Raw genomic sequence first — 14866 nt, 5'->3', positions numbered from 1 at the left:
TCCTGGTCACGAAACCAAAAATCAAAACCGAGCCAGTGGTGTTTGATTCCCCTGCTCTGATCAACAGAAATCGGGAGGAGGGCCGCCGGCTGAGCTCGCCCCCGTCGGGTTCGGGGATCCTGCCCTCGCGGCTCAGGTGCGGCACTGCGGCAGGAAGCCACCCCTCCGCTCGGCCGGTGCGCGGGGCTGTTGCGCCATCCGCTTCGGCTTTCGTAACAGCACCCTGGAACGGCCGAGAGACAGCTCCAGTGCGAGTTCCTCAAATGTTTTCTTGCTTTGCCAGGACCGTCCGCTGCTCTGAGTCATGTGTAAGTGGGAAGTCGCACTGACACGGAGCCTGGCCAGAGGGAGCCGAGCCGAGAGCGGCGCGGGGATCGGGGACTCGCCGTGCGTGCAGATCGCGGGCCCCCAGGGGATGGGGGCTGCCCTCGGGGCTTAAGCCCGCCCGCCGCCCCGCCCCGCCCCTGCCGCCCGCTCCCGACCCGCGCGTCCGCCCGCCCGCCCGCCTCTCTGGGACCATGGGGCATTAGCCGAGGAGGAAGCATGCTGGCCGTCCGCTGCGCGCTGCTGACCGCCCTGCTTGCGACGCCCGGGACGGCGCTGGCCCCGGGGGGCTGCCCCGCGCTGGGTAAGGGCTTCGGGCGCATCTGGAGGGCTGGAGCAGCTGGCGGGTGAGGGAACCGCTGTGGGCGCCGCAGACGCGGGGCGGCGGAGGGAGGCCGGAGCGGTGACGGCTAGCCCCTTGTCCGGGGCTAGCTTGGGTTCCCGCGGCACGAGGTGAGGCACCGGGCTGACCCAGCTGTCCGGTGGCGGGCGCTCGCTCGCGCGCCCCCTGCTGCGTCCTGCGCCTTTGGCCGGGCGCGCTTTCCCCGTGACTGCCCTGCGGCCGGGTAGCTCCCTGCGGTCTGCGTACAGGACTTGGTGTGTTCTCAGAAACCTGATTCTCTTGTCTCCTTCCCAGTGCCCCAGGAGTCCTTACACAACTGCGGCCCGGCTTACTTTAAAAGGAGATGCCCTCGCGGGGTGGAGTTCCTGCCCGGGGCGTCCTTTGTACCAGCGCCTCCTTTGACCCTCAGCTTTGGGGAAGGCATCCCGCCTGGCTCTCCCCTCAGCCCCCCGGGTTTATGTGTAGATGACAGTGCCTTGACTGTGAAGGGAGTGACATCATGGGCGCTGAGTCACGGATCCTCCCGCTGCCCGCTGCCCGCACTCCCTTAGGCAGACACCAGCTCTAGCAAGCCGTGTGCCTCAGCCCTGGGAATTTAAGCCAAGTGGGGAGGTTGGCCAGGGATTGGGACGTCTTGAGGCTGGCACGCACTGGACTCCACTTCCAGACGAGAGAAGGAGGGGTGAGGCAGAGGGCACGGGGCACTTGTTGCTCCTGTGGACTGTAGTGTGCCTTTGGCCGCTAGTCCTTTCTCTGGACTCTGGCGGCATGCCCAGCTGCGCGTCTAGGCTCTCCTCTAGAGGAGCTGGGCAACTGCTTCTCCAGAGGTTTATTTTAGGGTCTGAGGGCTTCTTTGAGGACACAGCGGAAAACCAAGGGGGCAGCCGGCAGGCTTCTGGGAACAGATGGCTGGGGAGACGGTGGCTCTGGCTTTCACTGCGAGACCGCACGGCGCTCCTACCCTGGGTGAACACCCTCAGCCTGACCCCTCCCTGCTGGAGAGAGCCAGGGGCTGGTGTGCCTGCAGATCCCTTTGCCTTCTGAATGGTTGTGTTCCTCGTGCTTGGGAGAGGAAAGTAAAGGGATTCTTTTTCTCAGCACACATTTATAACCCCTGCCAGTAACAGCCATTGTTGATTGAGGCCACCTAGGCTTTACACACGTTTCCTAATTCTCCACTGGATCTAAATAATACTTTGTTCCAAAGAGGAGGCTGAGGTTCAGAGAGGTTGGGATGGGAAGTTGTCAGGCCTAGTTGGTGGAGGCCCACCCCTCCATGGCCCTGTGCTCGGGGGTGGTAGATCCTAGCCCAGCAGGCAGAGCTGGGGGTGTTTGGGGGCCAAGATGAGAGTCACCCCTGGCTGGCTGAGTGCTGGGCAGAAGAGGCCAAGGGAAGGGAAAGCCTGGGTTTGCCCACTGTTTTATCAGAGGGAGGCAAGGCAGGGGTGAGGCCTGGGTCGCCCAGGAGGGCACAAGGCTTCCCTGCCTGCCTGTGTAGCTATTCACACCACACCCCAGGGCACCTGCCCCAGGGAGGTTACTGCTGTAGCTGCTGCTTTCTTTTGCTCCTAAGTGGCTGCAAGGTACTGCGAGGGCAGCCGGTTGCAGCCAGTTCTCCATTTTCCTGGTGCTCAGGTGGGACGAGCCAAGGGGTCTCAAGGCGTGGACAGGCTGTGAAAGGCAGAACTGAGAGTTTGGGGAGGAAGTGAAAGCCCTCCCAGTTCAGAAGGAAAATGCAGAGAAGTAGAAAATACCCATCTCCCCTCCCACACCCACGGAGACTCAGCCCACAAACTTGAGAGCAAAAATAAAGACATTGTACAGGAAGCATGGAGCAAATGACTGTGAGATGCCTTGCTTTGGAGAAGTAAGGGGCCGAGAGGGGTAGCAGAGGCTGGAGTTAGTTTAGAGGGGAAGTCCGCTGGCCCTCCGGGCTGTGGGCCCACTTTCCTTGGGATCAGCCGCTGCCCACACGTCCGAGAGCTGGCAGGGCCTCTCAGGTGAATCGCCGTCTAGGGGCCTGGATTAGCTGGGACGTAGGTGTTGGGTGTGGAAGGCCTGGACCTCGGTGACTCAGGTTCCTTCCATGATCTGCAATGCAAGACGGTGTGCAAAACAAACACGTACACCTTTAAATCTCTCAGAGTCTTGTCTCAGCCTCTGAACTTCCCTTTACAGCAACCTCTTTCTGCCCCCAATGTCTACCTGCATTCCTAGTCTCACCCTAAACCAGTATTTCTTAAAAGGGTAGTTCTGGGTCTGTTTGAATCAGAATTGGTGTGTGTGTGTGCAGGTGCGCCACATGCACTGGGGGTGGGGGTTGGGTGCTTGACAAAAATGCTGATTCTTGGCCCCCACCCCAGATTTACTGAAGAGAAATGTCTGGAAGTGAGGCTCAGGAAATGTCCTTTTCGACAAGCACCCCTTGTGATTCGCAAGTTTGAGGATGACTGGCTAAGTGGTGTGATTGAGGAACTGAAGGAGGGCCCTCCCCCACTGGGCTTCTAGTTGCCAGAAATCTCTCCCCACTTCAGCTCTGCCTCTTGTTTACTCATTGCAGCAAACATTTATTGAGTCCTGTGAAGCCCTGGGATCAGCCACCCTGAGTCTACCTTAAAAGGAGCTTGAAAATGGTCAAGGTTAAATCCCTAAGAGGGACTGAGGAACCCTCTGACCTGTCCCGCTGGGTACCAGCTACCCAAGGACAAGGTGTCAGAGAAGGGGGCATGGACCAAGACCCTGAGACAGCGGCACGTGGACCCTCACTGCATATCTCATCTCTGACCCTCCGCGTCTCCCTCTGCGGACTGGGTTAACAAATCCTCCCCTTAGAGGGTGTTTCTAAGGATGACACAAAGCCACCCCGGTACTCACTGCTGTCAATTCCCCTCTGCTTCTCCTGTCCCACCAGGCCTGCGTGCCACCGGCCCACCTGTGAGCCAGAGCGCGCCCATCACCAAATCTGGGCTTTTCCAGGTCAGTCTTAAAGGTCTAGAGCTGTTCTCTCGAATATGGTAGCCATTTACTAAGTATGGCTATTTGAATTTAAATTAATTAAAATGAAATCAAATTTAAAATGTAGTGCCTTAGTTGCGCTAGTCACACTTGGCTACCGTATTTGACAGCGCAGGTATAGAGCATTTCGCGATCATTGCAGAAAGGTCTACTGGACAGCGCTGGTCTCGAGTGCTAAACAGTTTCTTCCAGAGGTTTTCTGTTGCTTCTTCCTTTATCTCTCTCTGGACCTTCTCTCCACCTGAACACAGCTCATCCCGCACAGGTAATGGTTAAGGTTTTGGAGCCAGACAGGTCTCTGCCTGGCCCTGCCTTGGAGAAATAACGTGAGCTTGGGTGAAGGATTTTACTTCTCAGAGACTCACTGTTCTCATCTGGAAAATAGAAATAATTCCTATACTACCTTGCAGAGTTGTTATGACGATGAAATGCCCTAAGTAAGGTACTACAGAGTGTATAGTCAGGTCTCTAGCACAGAGCAAATGCTTAAATGCACGTAGCTAATAACTTACTCATTTGAAAAACATATTTTGAGCTCCTCCGATGTTCCAAGCACTATTCTAAGAGCTGAGGATACAGCAGTGAACCAAACAGCCAAAAATCCCTGGCTCACTGCGGCTTCGTTTTACTGGGGATGTAAATTAAATATATAGTATGATAGTGACTAAGGAGGAAAAATAAAGCAAGGGCGGGAGATAGGAACTGCGTACATGTTGAGGAGGATGTAGAATTGATCTTTTCGAGGGGAGGCCAGGGAAGTTCTCACCAAGAAGATGATGCTTGCATAAAGGCCTGAAGAAATATAAAAATATTTAGGGATTCCTTATACTCCCATCTTGCGCAGGAAAATTCCTGCCTCCTCTTTAACAATCTGGTCCTACCTGAGGGCCTGTTGGGTTCTGGAACAGAGGGCTCTGTGGGGACACACGGGTGCCCTCTGCCCTGGTGAAGCTTGGGGTTGTCTCTGGGGAGACCAGGCCTCAGCCATGGGGCCCCTTAGACTCCAGCTGGACAGGGAAATGCTAAATGTCCTGTTGCTAACTGTCATTGAGGTATCAGTCTTTGGAAGAGAATCCTTGAGGACTGGAGTGGCAAGAGGAAGATGGCAAAAAAGAGGCTTTTAACTCTTAGACTCTGTTTGGTGAAGCCCTGGGGAGTTTCTTTTGGGTCATCTGTGTGCTTTACTCTCTTATGCACTTGAGATCTAAAAAGGTCCAAAGTCTCTGGCATAGTCAGGGGCTTTTCTGGCACGGTCCTGGGTTTGGCCTGACTTCTAGCTGCACCTCACTCCTACCTGCCCCTGCCAGCTCTGCCCTCTGGCTCTGCTCTTAGGAGTGTGCCCCCTGAGGCCCTGCATCCAGGTTGTCTCCCAGCACCTGTGCTCAGTTTCCCTCCACCTCCCAACATCCTTCCCCGAAAAGCATCCTCTGGTTTTCTCTCCCTATGTGATGGTTACAACGACCGTTACCGTACTGAGTGACGACTGTACACAGAACCGTGCTGGGCTCTTTGCATCTGTGACCTCATTTACTCTTCACAGCAGCTGTGTGTGAGAGGAGTCTGAGGGCAGTGCATCGATGCGGTAGACTGTAGGACAGCAGGTCTTGCTGAGGGGAGATCAGGAGGTCAGTTCAGACACGTTGAAACTGAGCTTTCTATTGGACAAGGCGAGAAGATGCTGACGAGCTGGGTATGGAGTCCAGAGTTTGGGAATGAGGACTGAGTTGAGGTATGAATTTGGGAGTCGACTGATGGCAGATATTATTTCAAGCCTTGAGAGTGGCTGAGATCACCAAGGGCGAAAATGTAGATGGAGAAGAGACGAGGCCCCGGGCTGAGCCCTGGGACACTCCAACCTTCTCAGACTGGAAAAGGAGGAGGAGACTGAGAAGGTGAGACCAATGAAGCAGGAGGAGAACCAGGAGAGTTGTTGTCCAGAAAATCCAGTGAGGACAGTGCGTCAAGAGGCAGAAGCAGTCAGTGGTGTCAAACGCTGCTGAGAGGCAAGAGGACAACCTAACCAGTGGACTTAGCTACACGCAGGCCACTGGTGACCCTGACTTGATGTGAGGAGTTTCGGCAAAATGGTGAAGGCCTAAGGCTGACAGGAGTGGTTTGCAGAGAGAGCAGGAGAGGGAAACTGGAGCCGGCTGGTAGAGGCTACTCTTCGGAGGATTTTAGCCGTAAAGGGGAGAAAAGAAATGGACTGTTCGTTGGCTGGAAAAGTGGGGTCATGAGAAGAATTTTTAAAAAAATGACTGAAAGGGCTTCCCTGGTGGCACAGTGGTTGAGAGTCCTCCTGCCGATGCAGGGGACACGGGTTCGTGCCCCGGTCGGGGAAGATCCCACAAGCCGCGGAGCGGCTGGGCCCGTGAGCCATGGCCGCTGAGCCTGCGCGTCCGGAGCCTGTGCTCCGCAACGGGAGAGGCCACAGCAGTGAGAGGCCCGCGTACCGCAAAAAAAAAAACAAAAAAACAAAAAACTGAAATCTCAGCATGTTTGCTTGCTGATGGAAATGATCTAGAAGAGATCAAAAATTGACAGAGAGGTGAGAATCGCTGAAGCAGTGTCCTTGAGTAGGTGAGAGGAAACCGAGGCTCAGAGAGATTAAGTAACTTGCTCAACATCGCACAGCAAGGAAGTGACAGACCTTGCTCTGAACCTTGCTCTTTCCACTGTATCACGTGTGTCACCCACAACTCCCACCCTTCCCACAGCATGGTGACTTCAAGGATATCGTCTCTGTTCTCAGTGTCCTCAGACTCACCAGCTCCATATGCACTGGTGTGGCAAAGACAGCCCTACTTTTGCCCCAGGAAGTGCCCTTCTTCAGTACTTCTCTTAAGAAGAATAGTTAAGGCCACAGTGTATGTTTAAGCCATTGCACTGTAACCTCCTCCTCCCCCATATCCATTCATATCACTTTGGGTCAGGGGAATGTTTTGCAACCACATGTCACTGTAAGTGATCTTTCTCTGTCTCTTAACAAGGCAGCTGGGACAGCAAAGAGAGAAAACAGCTCAGGGGTCAGACAGTCCAGGCCTGTCTCTTGACTACCCACTTAACAAGCCAGCAGACCTTGGGCCAAGTCACTCCAAGCCCAGGCAGAGCAACACGTCTTGAGGCTGAAACAAACAAAAGCAGGTGCTTGATAGCTGCTATTGATCTGAAGACCCCATTTTGATGGAAGGAGAGGGGGAGGCTATAGCATGAAGACTTTCTCACAGAAAAGGGGAAAGACCCACTACTGCAGTGGGAATAATAATTACAATTGTTCACATTTTTTGAGAGATTAGGTATGTCCTCAAAATAGTGCTAAGTTTTTTTTTTTTTTTTTTTGCGGTACGTGGGCCTCTCACTGTTGTGGCCTCTCCCGTTGCGGAGCACAGGCTCCAGACGCGCAGGCTCAGTGGCCATGGCTCACGGACCTAGCCGCTCCGCGGCATGTGGGATCTTCCCGGACCGGGGCACGAACCCGTGTCCCCTGCATCGGCAGGTGGGCTCTCAACCACTGTGCCACCAGGGAAGCCCAGTGCTAAGTTTTTAGTTTTTTTTTTAAATATATTTAAATCTTTATTTATTTGGCTGCGCGGGGTCTTAGTTGCGGCACATGGGATCTTCCTTGCCGCGTGTGGGATCTTTAGTTGCAGCATGTGAGATCTAGTTCCCTGACCAGGGATCAAGCCCGGGGCTCCTGCATTGGGAGTGCGGAGTCTTAGCCACTGGACCACAAGAGAAGTCCCTACACAGTCTCCTTTTGATGGACGTTGGCTTTGGGCTTGTTTCCTGTCTTGCCATTACAGACAGTGCTTTGGGGAGTAACTTTGCATATCCATCATGTTGCCTGAGCTCAAGAACATCCGCAGGATAAATTCCTTGAAGGTGAACCTGTGGGTCGAAGGCCATGTGCATTTGTACTTTTGAGTGAGAGTGGAAGTTGCACCAGTTCATACTCCCCGCAGCAATGAGAGAATGCCTGTGTCCCCACAGTTCTGATGAAAATGTGTTATTAAACTGCTATTTACACAGAGATGGCATCTGTGTGGAATTAATTTGCATTTATCTTATCTGAGTGTGAATATACAGGTTTTCCCATGTTTAAGAGACTATTGCATAACCTGTTTCTATGAAGTGCCTGTTCATATTCATTGCTCATTTTTAAAAACTGGGTTGTTGGGTTTTTTCCTCTTAATATATTAAAGAATTTAGTCCTCAATGATATGAGTTGTGAAGATTTTTCTCTAGTTTGTCATTTGTCTTTTGACTTTTTTGGGTGGGGGTTGGTTTTTGTGTATTAAAAAAAATTGTAGTTGGGTTTATCAGTTTCTTTTATGACTTGTACATTTTGTATCATACTTAATAAGATCTTCCCTATGCCAAGATTGTCTTGAAAGATTCTTTTTGGGAGGGAGTAAAAAAAAGATTTTTTTTTCCAGTGTCTTTAAGAATTTTTTGTATTTAAATGTTTGATCCATTTTGAATTTATCATGGACTGAGGTATGGCTCTAACTTTTCTTCCCCCAGTTATCACCTGATGTCCTTTTTTATAGTTTATTGAATAATCCATCTTTCCACCACTGATTTTAAAAGCCACCTTTAAAATCTACCAAATTACTGTATATACTTGGGTTTATACTTCTTGTCGGCAGATTGAGTAGTTAAAAAGCACAAATTCTGAGGCCTGATTGCTTGGGTTTGAATCTAGGCTTACCCGTAATTAGCTATGTAACCAGCCTCCTCTTCTGTAAGATAAGCTGTTGGGAAGATCAAGTTAGGTCATCCATGTGCAAGCTTACAATAGCACCTCTATATAGCCAACACTCAAACCAAGCTATTTTAAAATAATTGTAGTAAGATACAAAAGCATAACATTTATCATCTTAGCCATTTTATTTTATTAAAATAAAATTTATTTATGGCTGCATTGGGTCTTCCTTGCTGCGCGCGGGCTTTCTCTAGTTGCAGAGAGCGGGGGCTACTCTTTGTGGCGATGCATGGGCTTCTCACTGTGGTGGCTTCTCTTGTTTCGGAGCACGGGCTCTAGGTGCACAGGCTTCAGTAGTTGTGGCACACGGGCTCAGTAGTTGTGGCTCATGGGCTCTGGAGCGCAGGCTCGGTAGTTGTGGCACACGGGCTTAGTTGCCCCATGGCATGTGGGATCTTCCTGGACCAGGGCTCGAACCCGTGTCCCCTGCATTGGCAGGCAGATTCTTAACCACTGCGCCACCAGGGAGGTCAGTCATCTTAGCCATTTTAAAGGGTACAGTTCAATAGTGCAGACAAAGCTATTTTTGGTTACTATTACTTCTGAACTTTCTAGTCTCCTCCATAGTTTTGTCTGTCTACTCATGTGTCAGTACCACACACTGTTTTAATAACTATAGCTTTATAATATGCTTTAGAGTTTGGTAGGGCTAATCCTCCTCTCAGTTCTCTGCTTTTTCAGAATTTTCCTGGCTATCCTTGCTTGTTTACTTTTCTGTTTGAACTTTAGAATCAGCTTGCCTACTTCCAAGAAGAAAAAGTCTTGTTGGTATTTTTATTAGGATCAAGTAAAATTTAGAGATAACTTAGGGAGCACTGACATAGTTATAATGCTGAGTCTCCCTAGCTCAAAACATGGTAGGCCTGGCCTGGCTTATTTATGAGGGGAACAGGCTGGGGGCAGGAAAGCTGGAAACCAGGTTTCACAGTTTCACTGAGGGTAGATATGCCTGCTCTTCCATTCTGAGCTGCTTTCTTCATGGTGACATGAAGCTAGACCAGTGTGTGCTTGTGTGTGTGTCTGCTCATGGTACATGGGAGTAAGGAGAAGAATGTAGGCTTGAATTCAGGCAGGAGGACTTAGGGGCTTTATAAAATGTGTATGGCAGTGTGACATACATACGGGAGAGTGCACTCAGCATAAATTTAACAGCCCGATGAATTTTCACAAACTGAGCATAGCCGTGTAACCACCACTCAGCTACATGACCAGCCCCAGCAGGCTCTCCTGTGTCCCTTCTAGTCACTCCCTACCACACCTCCACTCTGTGACTTCTCAAATCTTTAGCTTTGCTTCCTCATATCTAAAGGGGTGGAGGAGTGGAAGCTGGGGCAGGTGGTGGGAGTGGATGTGGTTTGGGATGGGGAAGGGGGAACAGATATCAGGTGTGTGCTGCACCCTGCCCCCCCTTTGCTTCCACAAACACAGGAAAGACCCTGATGTGGGTCAGGCTCCTGGTTAGACTCCAAGGCCAAGTTCAGAGACAGGAAGACAGGACCCTTTGTGCTGTGCTCCTGGGAAGGCACTGGGCTGTGGGACAAGCATGACCCAGAGTCCCAAGGCCCAGGGCTCCAGTCCTGGCTACACCACACACTGGCTGTGAGACTTCTGGGCCTTGGTTCTCCTCATCTATAAAAATGGGCAGGTTGGCTGAATCATCTTGAAGGGCCTTTATAGCCCTAGAAGAGCAACTCTTAGATCAGCACACACTCCGTGGCTGTAGCCCCAACCTAGCCCCTTTCTGGACCCAAGTCCCATCTGTGTCCACCTGTGGCCATGTGCCCTTCTTACCGGCCTGCTTAGTCTTGCCTTTACTCTTTTTATTTCTCAATCTGCTGCTTGGGGTTTGGTGGGGGTGGGGGAATTGAATTGTTTGCCCTCCTTTGATATCTTTTCCTCTAATTAGTTTATAATCTCTGAGAGGTGACCCAGGCCAGACCTTCCGGCCCTGGGGCCAGCTGATCATCTGTGATGCTGCCAGGGGAGGATTGAATGTTTTTCTTGTGAGGAGTTGGTCACACGCGCTGGTCTCTGAGTCAGCAGCCAGCGTTACCTTTTTATGGTCCAAAGGAGCCTCCCAGACCCTCCGTCCAAGCAGTAAGTATACAGTCCCTGGTGCGGATGGAGGGGAAGGCCATGCCAAGATAAATACTGACTCCACCAAATACAAGACAAATACGAGCAGGTACAGAAGTACAAACACATTAGACGGAGAGGAGGGCAGGAGTCAGCAACCTGAGGAGCAGGCTGTGGAGGAGGTGGGGCTGGGAGCTGAGTTAGAGAAGGTGGCAGGGGCCACAGAGCCCCAGCCCTAAATCGCAGGGGAGGGCGTTCTGGGGATTTTAGGGAAGTGAGTGGATGATCTGGTGAGTGTGTGAGATCGGGAGTCCGACGGGGAGGGGGGCGCTTTTAAACTATAACTCATCACAAGAGTGCTGTTGCTGTAGCGTAGAAGGAGAAGGATCAAGGGTACTTGGACCCCGGTTTCCTGGGAGAGCCCCTGAGGGGCTAGTTGGTGTGGCAGGGCTGCGTGGGAAAAGGCTCGCTCCCCCTTCACACAGACCCCTCAACCCCAGGACTCCCCTCCCTGAGCCTCTGTGATGGGTAGAAAGGCCTGAGGAGAGCAGGGAGGAGGAGGGGAAATTGGGAGAGAGGGGGAGACGCAGGGTGGTGGGCAGCCCAGAGAAGTGGGGCTGGGCTGGAACACGGGGATGCGCCTGGACCCCCAGAGAGAGGGGGGCTTTGGCCAGACTCACCCGGAGCCGATGCAGACTCCCTCCCTCACTAGCTGTGTGAATTCGAGCCAGTTCCTTAACTTCTCTGAACTTCCACGGAAACGGGGACCAGCCTCCCCCATAGCAGGGTTGTTGTAGGAGCGGAGGGCTCTTAGGTAAAGCGCTGATACATGCTAAATGCTGTAGGTGGTGCTGAGTGTTACGTTTATTATTACTCGGGAAGTCAGGACATTGGTTTCAGTCCTTAGATGGGGATGCAGGGAGAGGGGACAGAGCACACTGGGGACTCGTTCTAGGCCCCATGGGGTCAAATTCTGCATGTGTTTCCCTGTGAACATGAGGTTCCCACGTTCTTCTCCTGGAGACTTCTCAGCAGCTCCCTCCTTCCAGATCAGGGTCTTTACCGCTGACAGGGGCCCCTGCGGTTCCCCTGTGACCCCCTTCTGAGATCCTGTGTCTCTGCAGCCCCAGAGGCTGGAGGCCGTCCTGTGCTGCTAGCTGGCCCAGCTGCCAGCCCAGACGACTGTCCCTGCTCAGAAACCGGGGCGGTGGGATTAGCAGGCGTGAGCTAAACCCGTGTTGCGGTGGCACTGGGCAGCTGCTTCACCGCTTACATAAACGGGTCCAGGAAGCTGAACTTGTTTTTGCTGGCAAGAACAACAACAAGCTGCAAGAGAGTTGAGAAATATGTGTCTCCGTGTGCGTGTTTTTCTCTGGTTATTGACATTTGCAAGTTTACTTGAAGAAGGAAAAAAGTAGAAAAACAAGAAAGCTGTCTGGGTTTCTGGCACCCAACCTTAGGTCTGGAAGGGGGAAGAGCCTCACTTCCCAGGGCCGTACTGCAAAGTTCCCAGGCTCGAGAGGTGTCGGCCATGGTGGGGGGCCCAGCGGCCCAGGGAGTGGGATTGCGTGAGCATTGGGCCGGGAGGTGTGGATTTGGTTGCCAGAGTTACTAGGACCTAAACTCTCTTCCCCTTGAGGAGTGAGAGGCGAGGGAGGTTATGGGAATTTCCCTCTCCTGGGGCTCTCTAGGGATAAGGAGATGCGTCTGTCTGAGGGCACTGGGATGCCCTGGCCATCATCCTTCTCCAAAAGTCATTGACTATTAGAATAATAAGTCCATAGATTAATTGTATTTTCAAGCTGGGCTGTTGTCTGAGATAAACAGACACAGACAGGCTTCCTGCCCTCTGTGAGCTAGTGATTCAGAGTGATAAGATGCTAGACGGCAGGAACAGGGGCAGCAGGGAGCTTCAGACTGTAGTCTGAACCCTCACCTCATAGAGAAGGTGAGTGGGGCTCTGTCAGGGGCTGTGATGTGCCCAAGGCTCATTGCAAGTCAGTGGCAAGACCAGGAATAGGACTCGGGTCTTCTGATAACACAGGGCTGCTTCCCCTATGTCAGGCTGCCTGCCACTCTTAGAGATGTGTTTTATGTTAAAGGACAAATCAAGACAAGAGTGTATCTTGGTGTCAGTCCAGCCCCACCCAGTTAGTTGTCAGTGACTAAACAAGACCAGACCAGATACTGAGCTCATTGACAGTTGAGGAGGAGATTTGGGGAGGTTTGTTTTCAGGAGGGAATACTTTGCTGCTCTCAGTCCCAAGTGAGGTGCTTTGGTCCTCTGCACAATCCCTTTTCGTAGGCAGCTGGGATGTAGGGTGCTGCCACCCTGCATCTGACATTGACCTTGGTAAGAACAAAGGAGGCTCAACAGCCCTTCGCTGCCTCCTCCTCTCTGCTGCCTCTGGGATGCTTTGTGATGCACTAGGAGGCCAGGAAGGGGTGGGAGGCGGGGTGGGGGTGGGGCAGGCACTGGTGATTGGAAGATTAACAGAAGGCGGAAGCACTGTTGGCTCCTGTCCTGGAGGCTGGGGCTGGAGGTGGGTGGGCACTGAGCCTGCACATACCTCTGCCTGCAGAGTCAGGTTTCTGATCCCCTTGGAGGACACCAGATACCTGCCCTCCCCGGGCCCTCACTTCTCAATGCCTTTCCATGCTGTTCCCTCTTTATACAATGCCATTCCCTGTAGTTCCACTTATCAAACTCCTACTCATGTCTCAAGGCTCAACCCAAATATCTCTTCCATTGAATCCCTCTGTTTTTGAGTGTTCTACCCCTCCTCTTGGCTCCCTCAACATGTCAGGGACATTTATCTTAGGGCGGCCTGTGTTATAGGTAGCTTTAAGTTTTCCATGGGGTTTTGTGGAGAGGAGTGTCAGTGCATAGTAGGTGTTCACCACTAACTGTCAGTTCTCTCTCCAGGATTAAGGTTTCTGGCCTTTTGCACTTGATGGTGCACAAAAAAATTCTTGAGTCTTAAGGAGGGGACAGGCATGGGCTTGCAATGCTGGCCTCAAATGGCTGAGCAATTGCTCAAGGGCAGATGCTAAACTGCATGCTGTGCTGAATGTCAGGGTGTGCAGGGCCAACCCCTCCCTCCCCACCTGGTCCCCTCACCTCCCAGAGTGGGAGTGTGAGAATGGCTGGGGCACATCTCTGCGGAACAGGATGTTCTCAGGAGCTCCCCCCTCGCCTGTTCCCCACTGTGTCTCTTCCCTTTGGCTCTTCCCCATAAGGGAGGCCTTCAGGAGGGCCCTGGCAGACTCCAGGGAGTAGACAAACAGGGCAGATAGGGAGGGACGGTGACCTTGTGTCCACCAGGAGATGAGGCCAGCATGGCTGAGGGCTAAGCGTGCAGCGTGCAGCGAAAGCGACAAAACAGAGAGCTGCAAGGGTTGGAGGGCAGAGCTGCAAGCGTGGGGGGTGAACATTCTTTGACCTGGAAGGTGCCGTCAGAAGCTGCTTGTCCTGAAAACTCCACTCTCACCCCACCCCTATTTCCTGGTGTCCACTGCATTCTGCCCCACCTCCTCCCTCCCTAGGCATGATAACTTGGACAGATCCAGGCTATGTAGCTTCTTTGTCTTAAATATATATATATATATATATATATATATATATATATATATATATATATATATATATATACACACACACACACACACACATATGTATGTGTGTCTGTGTGTGTTCATTATAAGAGTAATATAAACAACTTATAGAAAATTGAAAAAAATACAGAAAGATGAAAGGAAGAGAAAGAAATTGCCTCTAGTCCCATCATTTGGAGAGGTGGGTGGAAGTACCAGGAGGGCATTCTGTGAACATCACCTCTTCCTTTCCAAAGAGTTGCTCGGGCGGGGGTTCCCTGGTGGCCTACTGGTTAGGATGCCCGGCTTTCACTGCCTTGGCCCAGGTTCAGTCCCTGGTTGGGGAACTGAGATCCCGCAAGCCGCGAGGTGCAGCCAAAAAAAAAAGAGAGAGAGATGTCCAGGGCCTCCTACGCAGCCCCACGATGTCACGGGCACTGACTCAGAGATTCGGGTCGGGAGGCAGAAGGGTGGGCGGCTGGGTAGGGGCAGCACTGCCCACTCTGACTGTAGCAAGGGTATTTTCTTGTGGTCTTTCCTCTCAGTGTTTGACTGTGATCATCCTGCATAGAATGCTTTTAAAAGCATAGTTAACACAGCATTGTTCACAGGTTCTAGAAGAAATGTATTTTGAAGAAGGGCAGGGACAGGCAATACTTGCCAATGGGTGTTTTATAATTAATCATTCCCCATTAAAAAAAAAATAGTGACTCAGTTTTAAAGATTCAGAGAACCATTACTCAAGTTCT

The 14866-nt window shown here is 51.9% G+C and overlaps 1 protein-coding gene across 4 annotated transcripts in view; it reads left to right on the top strand.

Moving 5' to 3' along the window:
- Positions 1 to 254: 254 nt before the first annotated feature.
- The window catches only part of IL6R (interleukin 6 receptor), a 51018-nt gene continuing 36406 nt past the window's right edge, over positions 255 to 14866 (top strand). For 2 of the 4 annotated variants that reach the window (XM_082832691.1, XM_082832692.1), the window contains exon 1: positions 437 to 628. In XM_082832691.1, the coding sequence (XP_082688817.1) occupies positions 544 to 628 (85 nt within the window). In that variant the 5' untranslated portion in view covers positions 437 to 543. Of the gene's footprint in view, positions 629 to 14866 lie in introns of all 4 variants that reach the window. The other 2 variants (XM_082832690.1, XM_082832693.1) reach the window with 2 other exon arrangements.

This window comes from Leucopleurus acutus, assembly GCF_964270905.1.
Source record: "Leucopleurus acutus genome assembly, chromosome: 2".
Lineage (NCBI taxonomy): Eukaryota > Metazoa > Chordata > Mammalia > Artiodactyla > Delphinidae > Leucopleurus > Leucopleurus acutus.
This window is presented reverse-complemented; position numbering and strand designations above follow the sequence as displayed.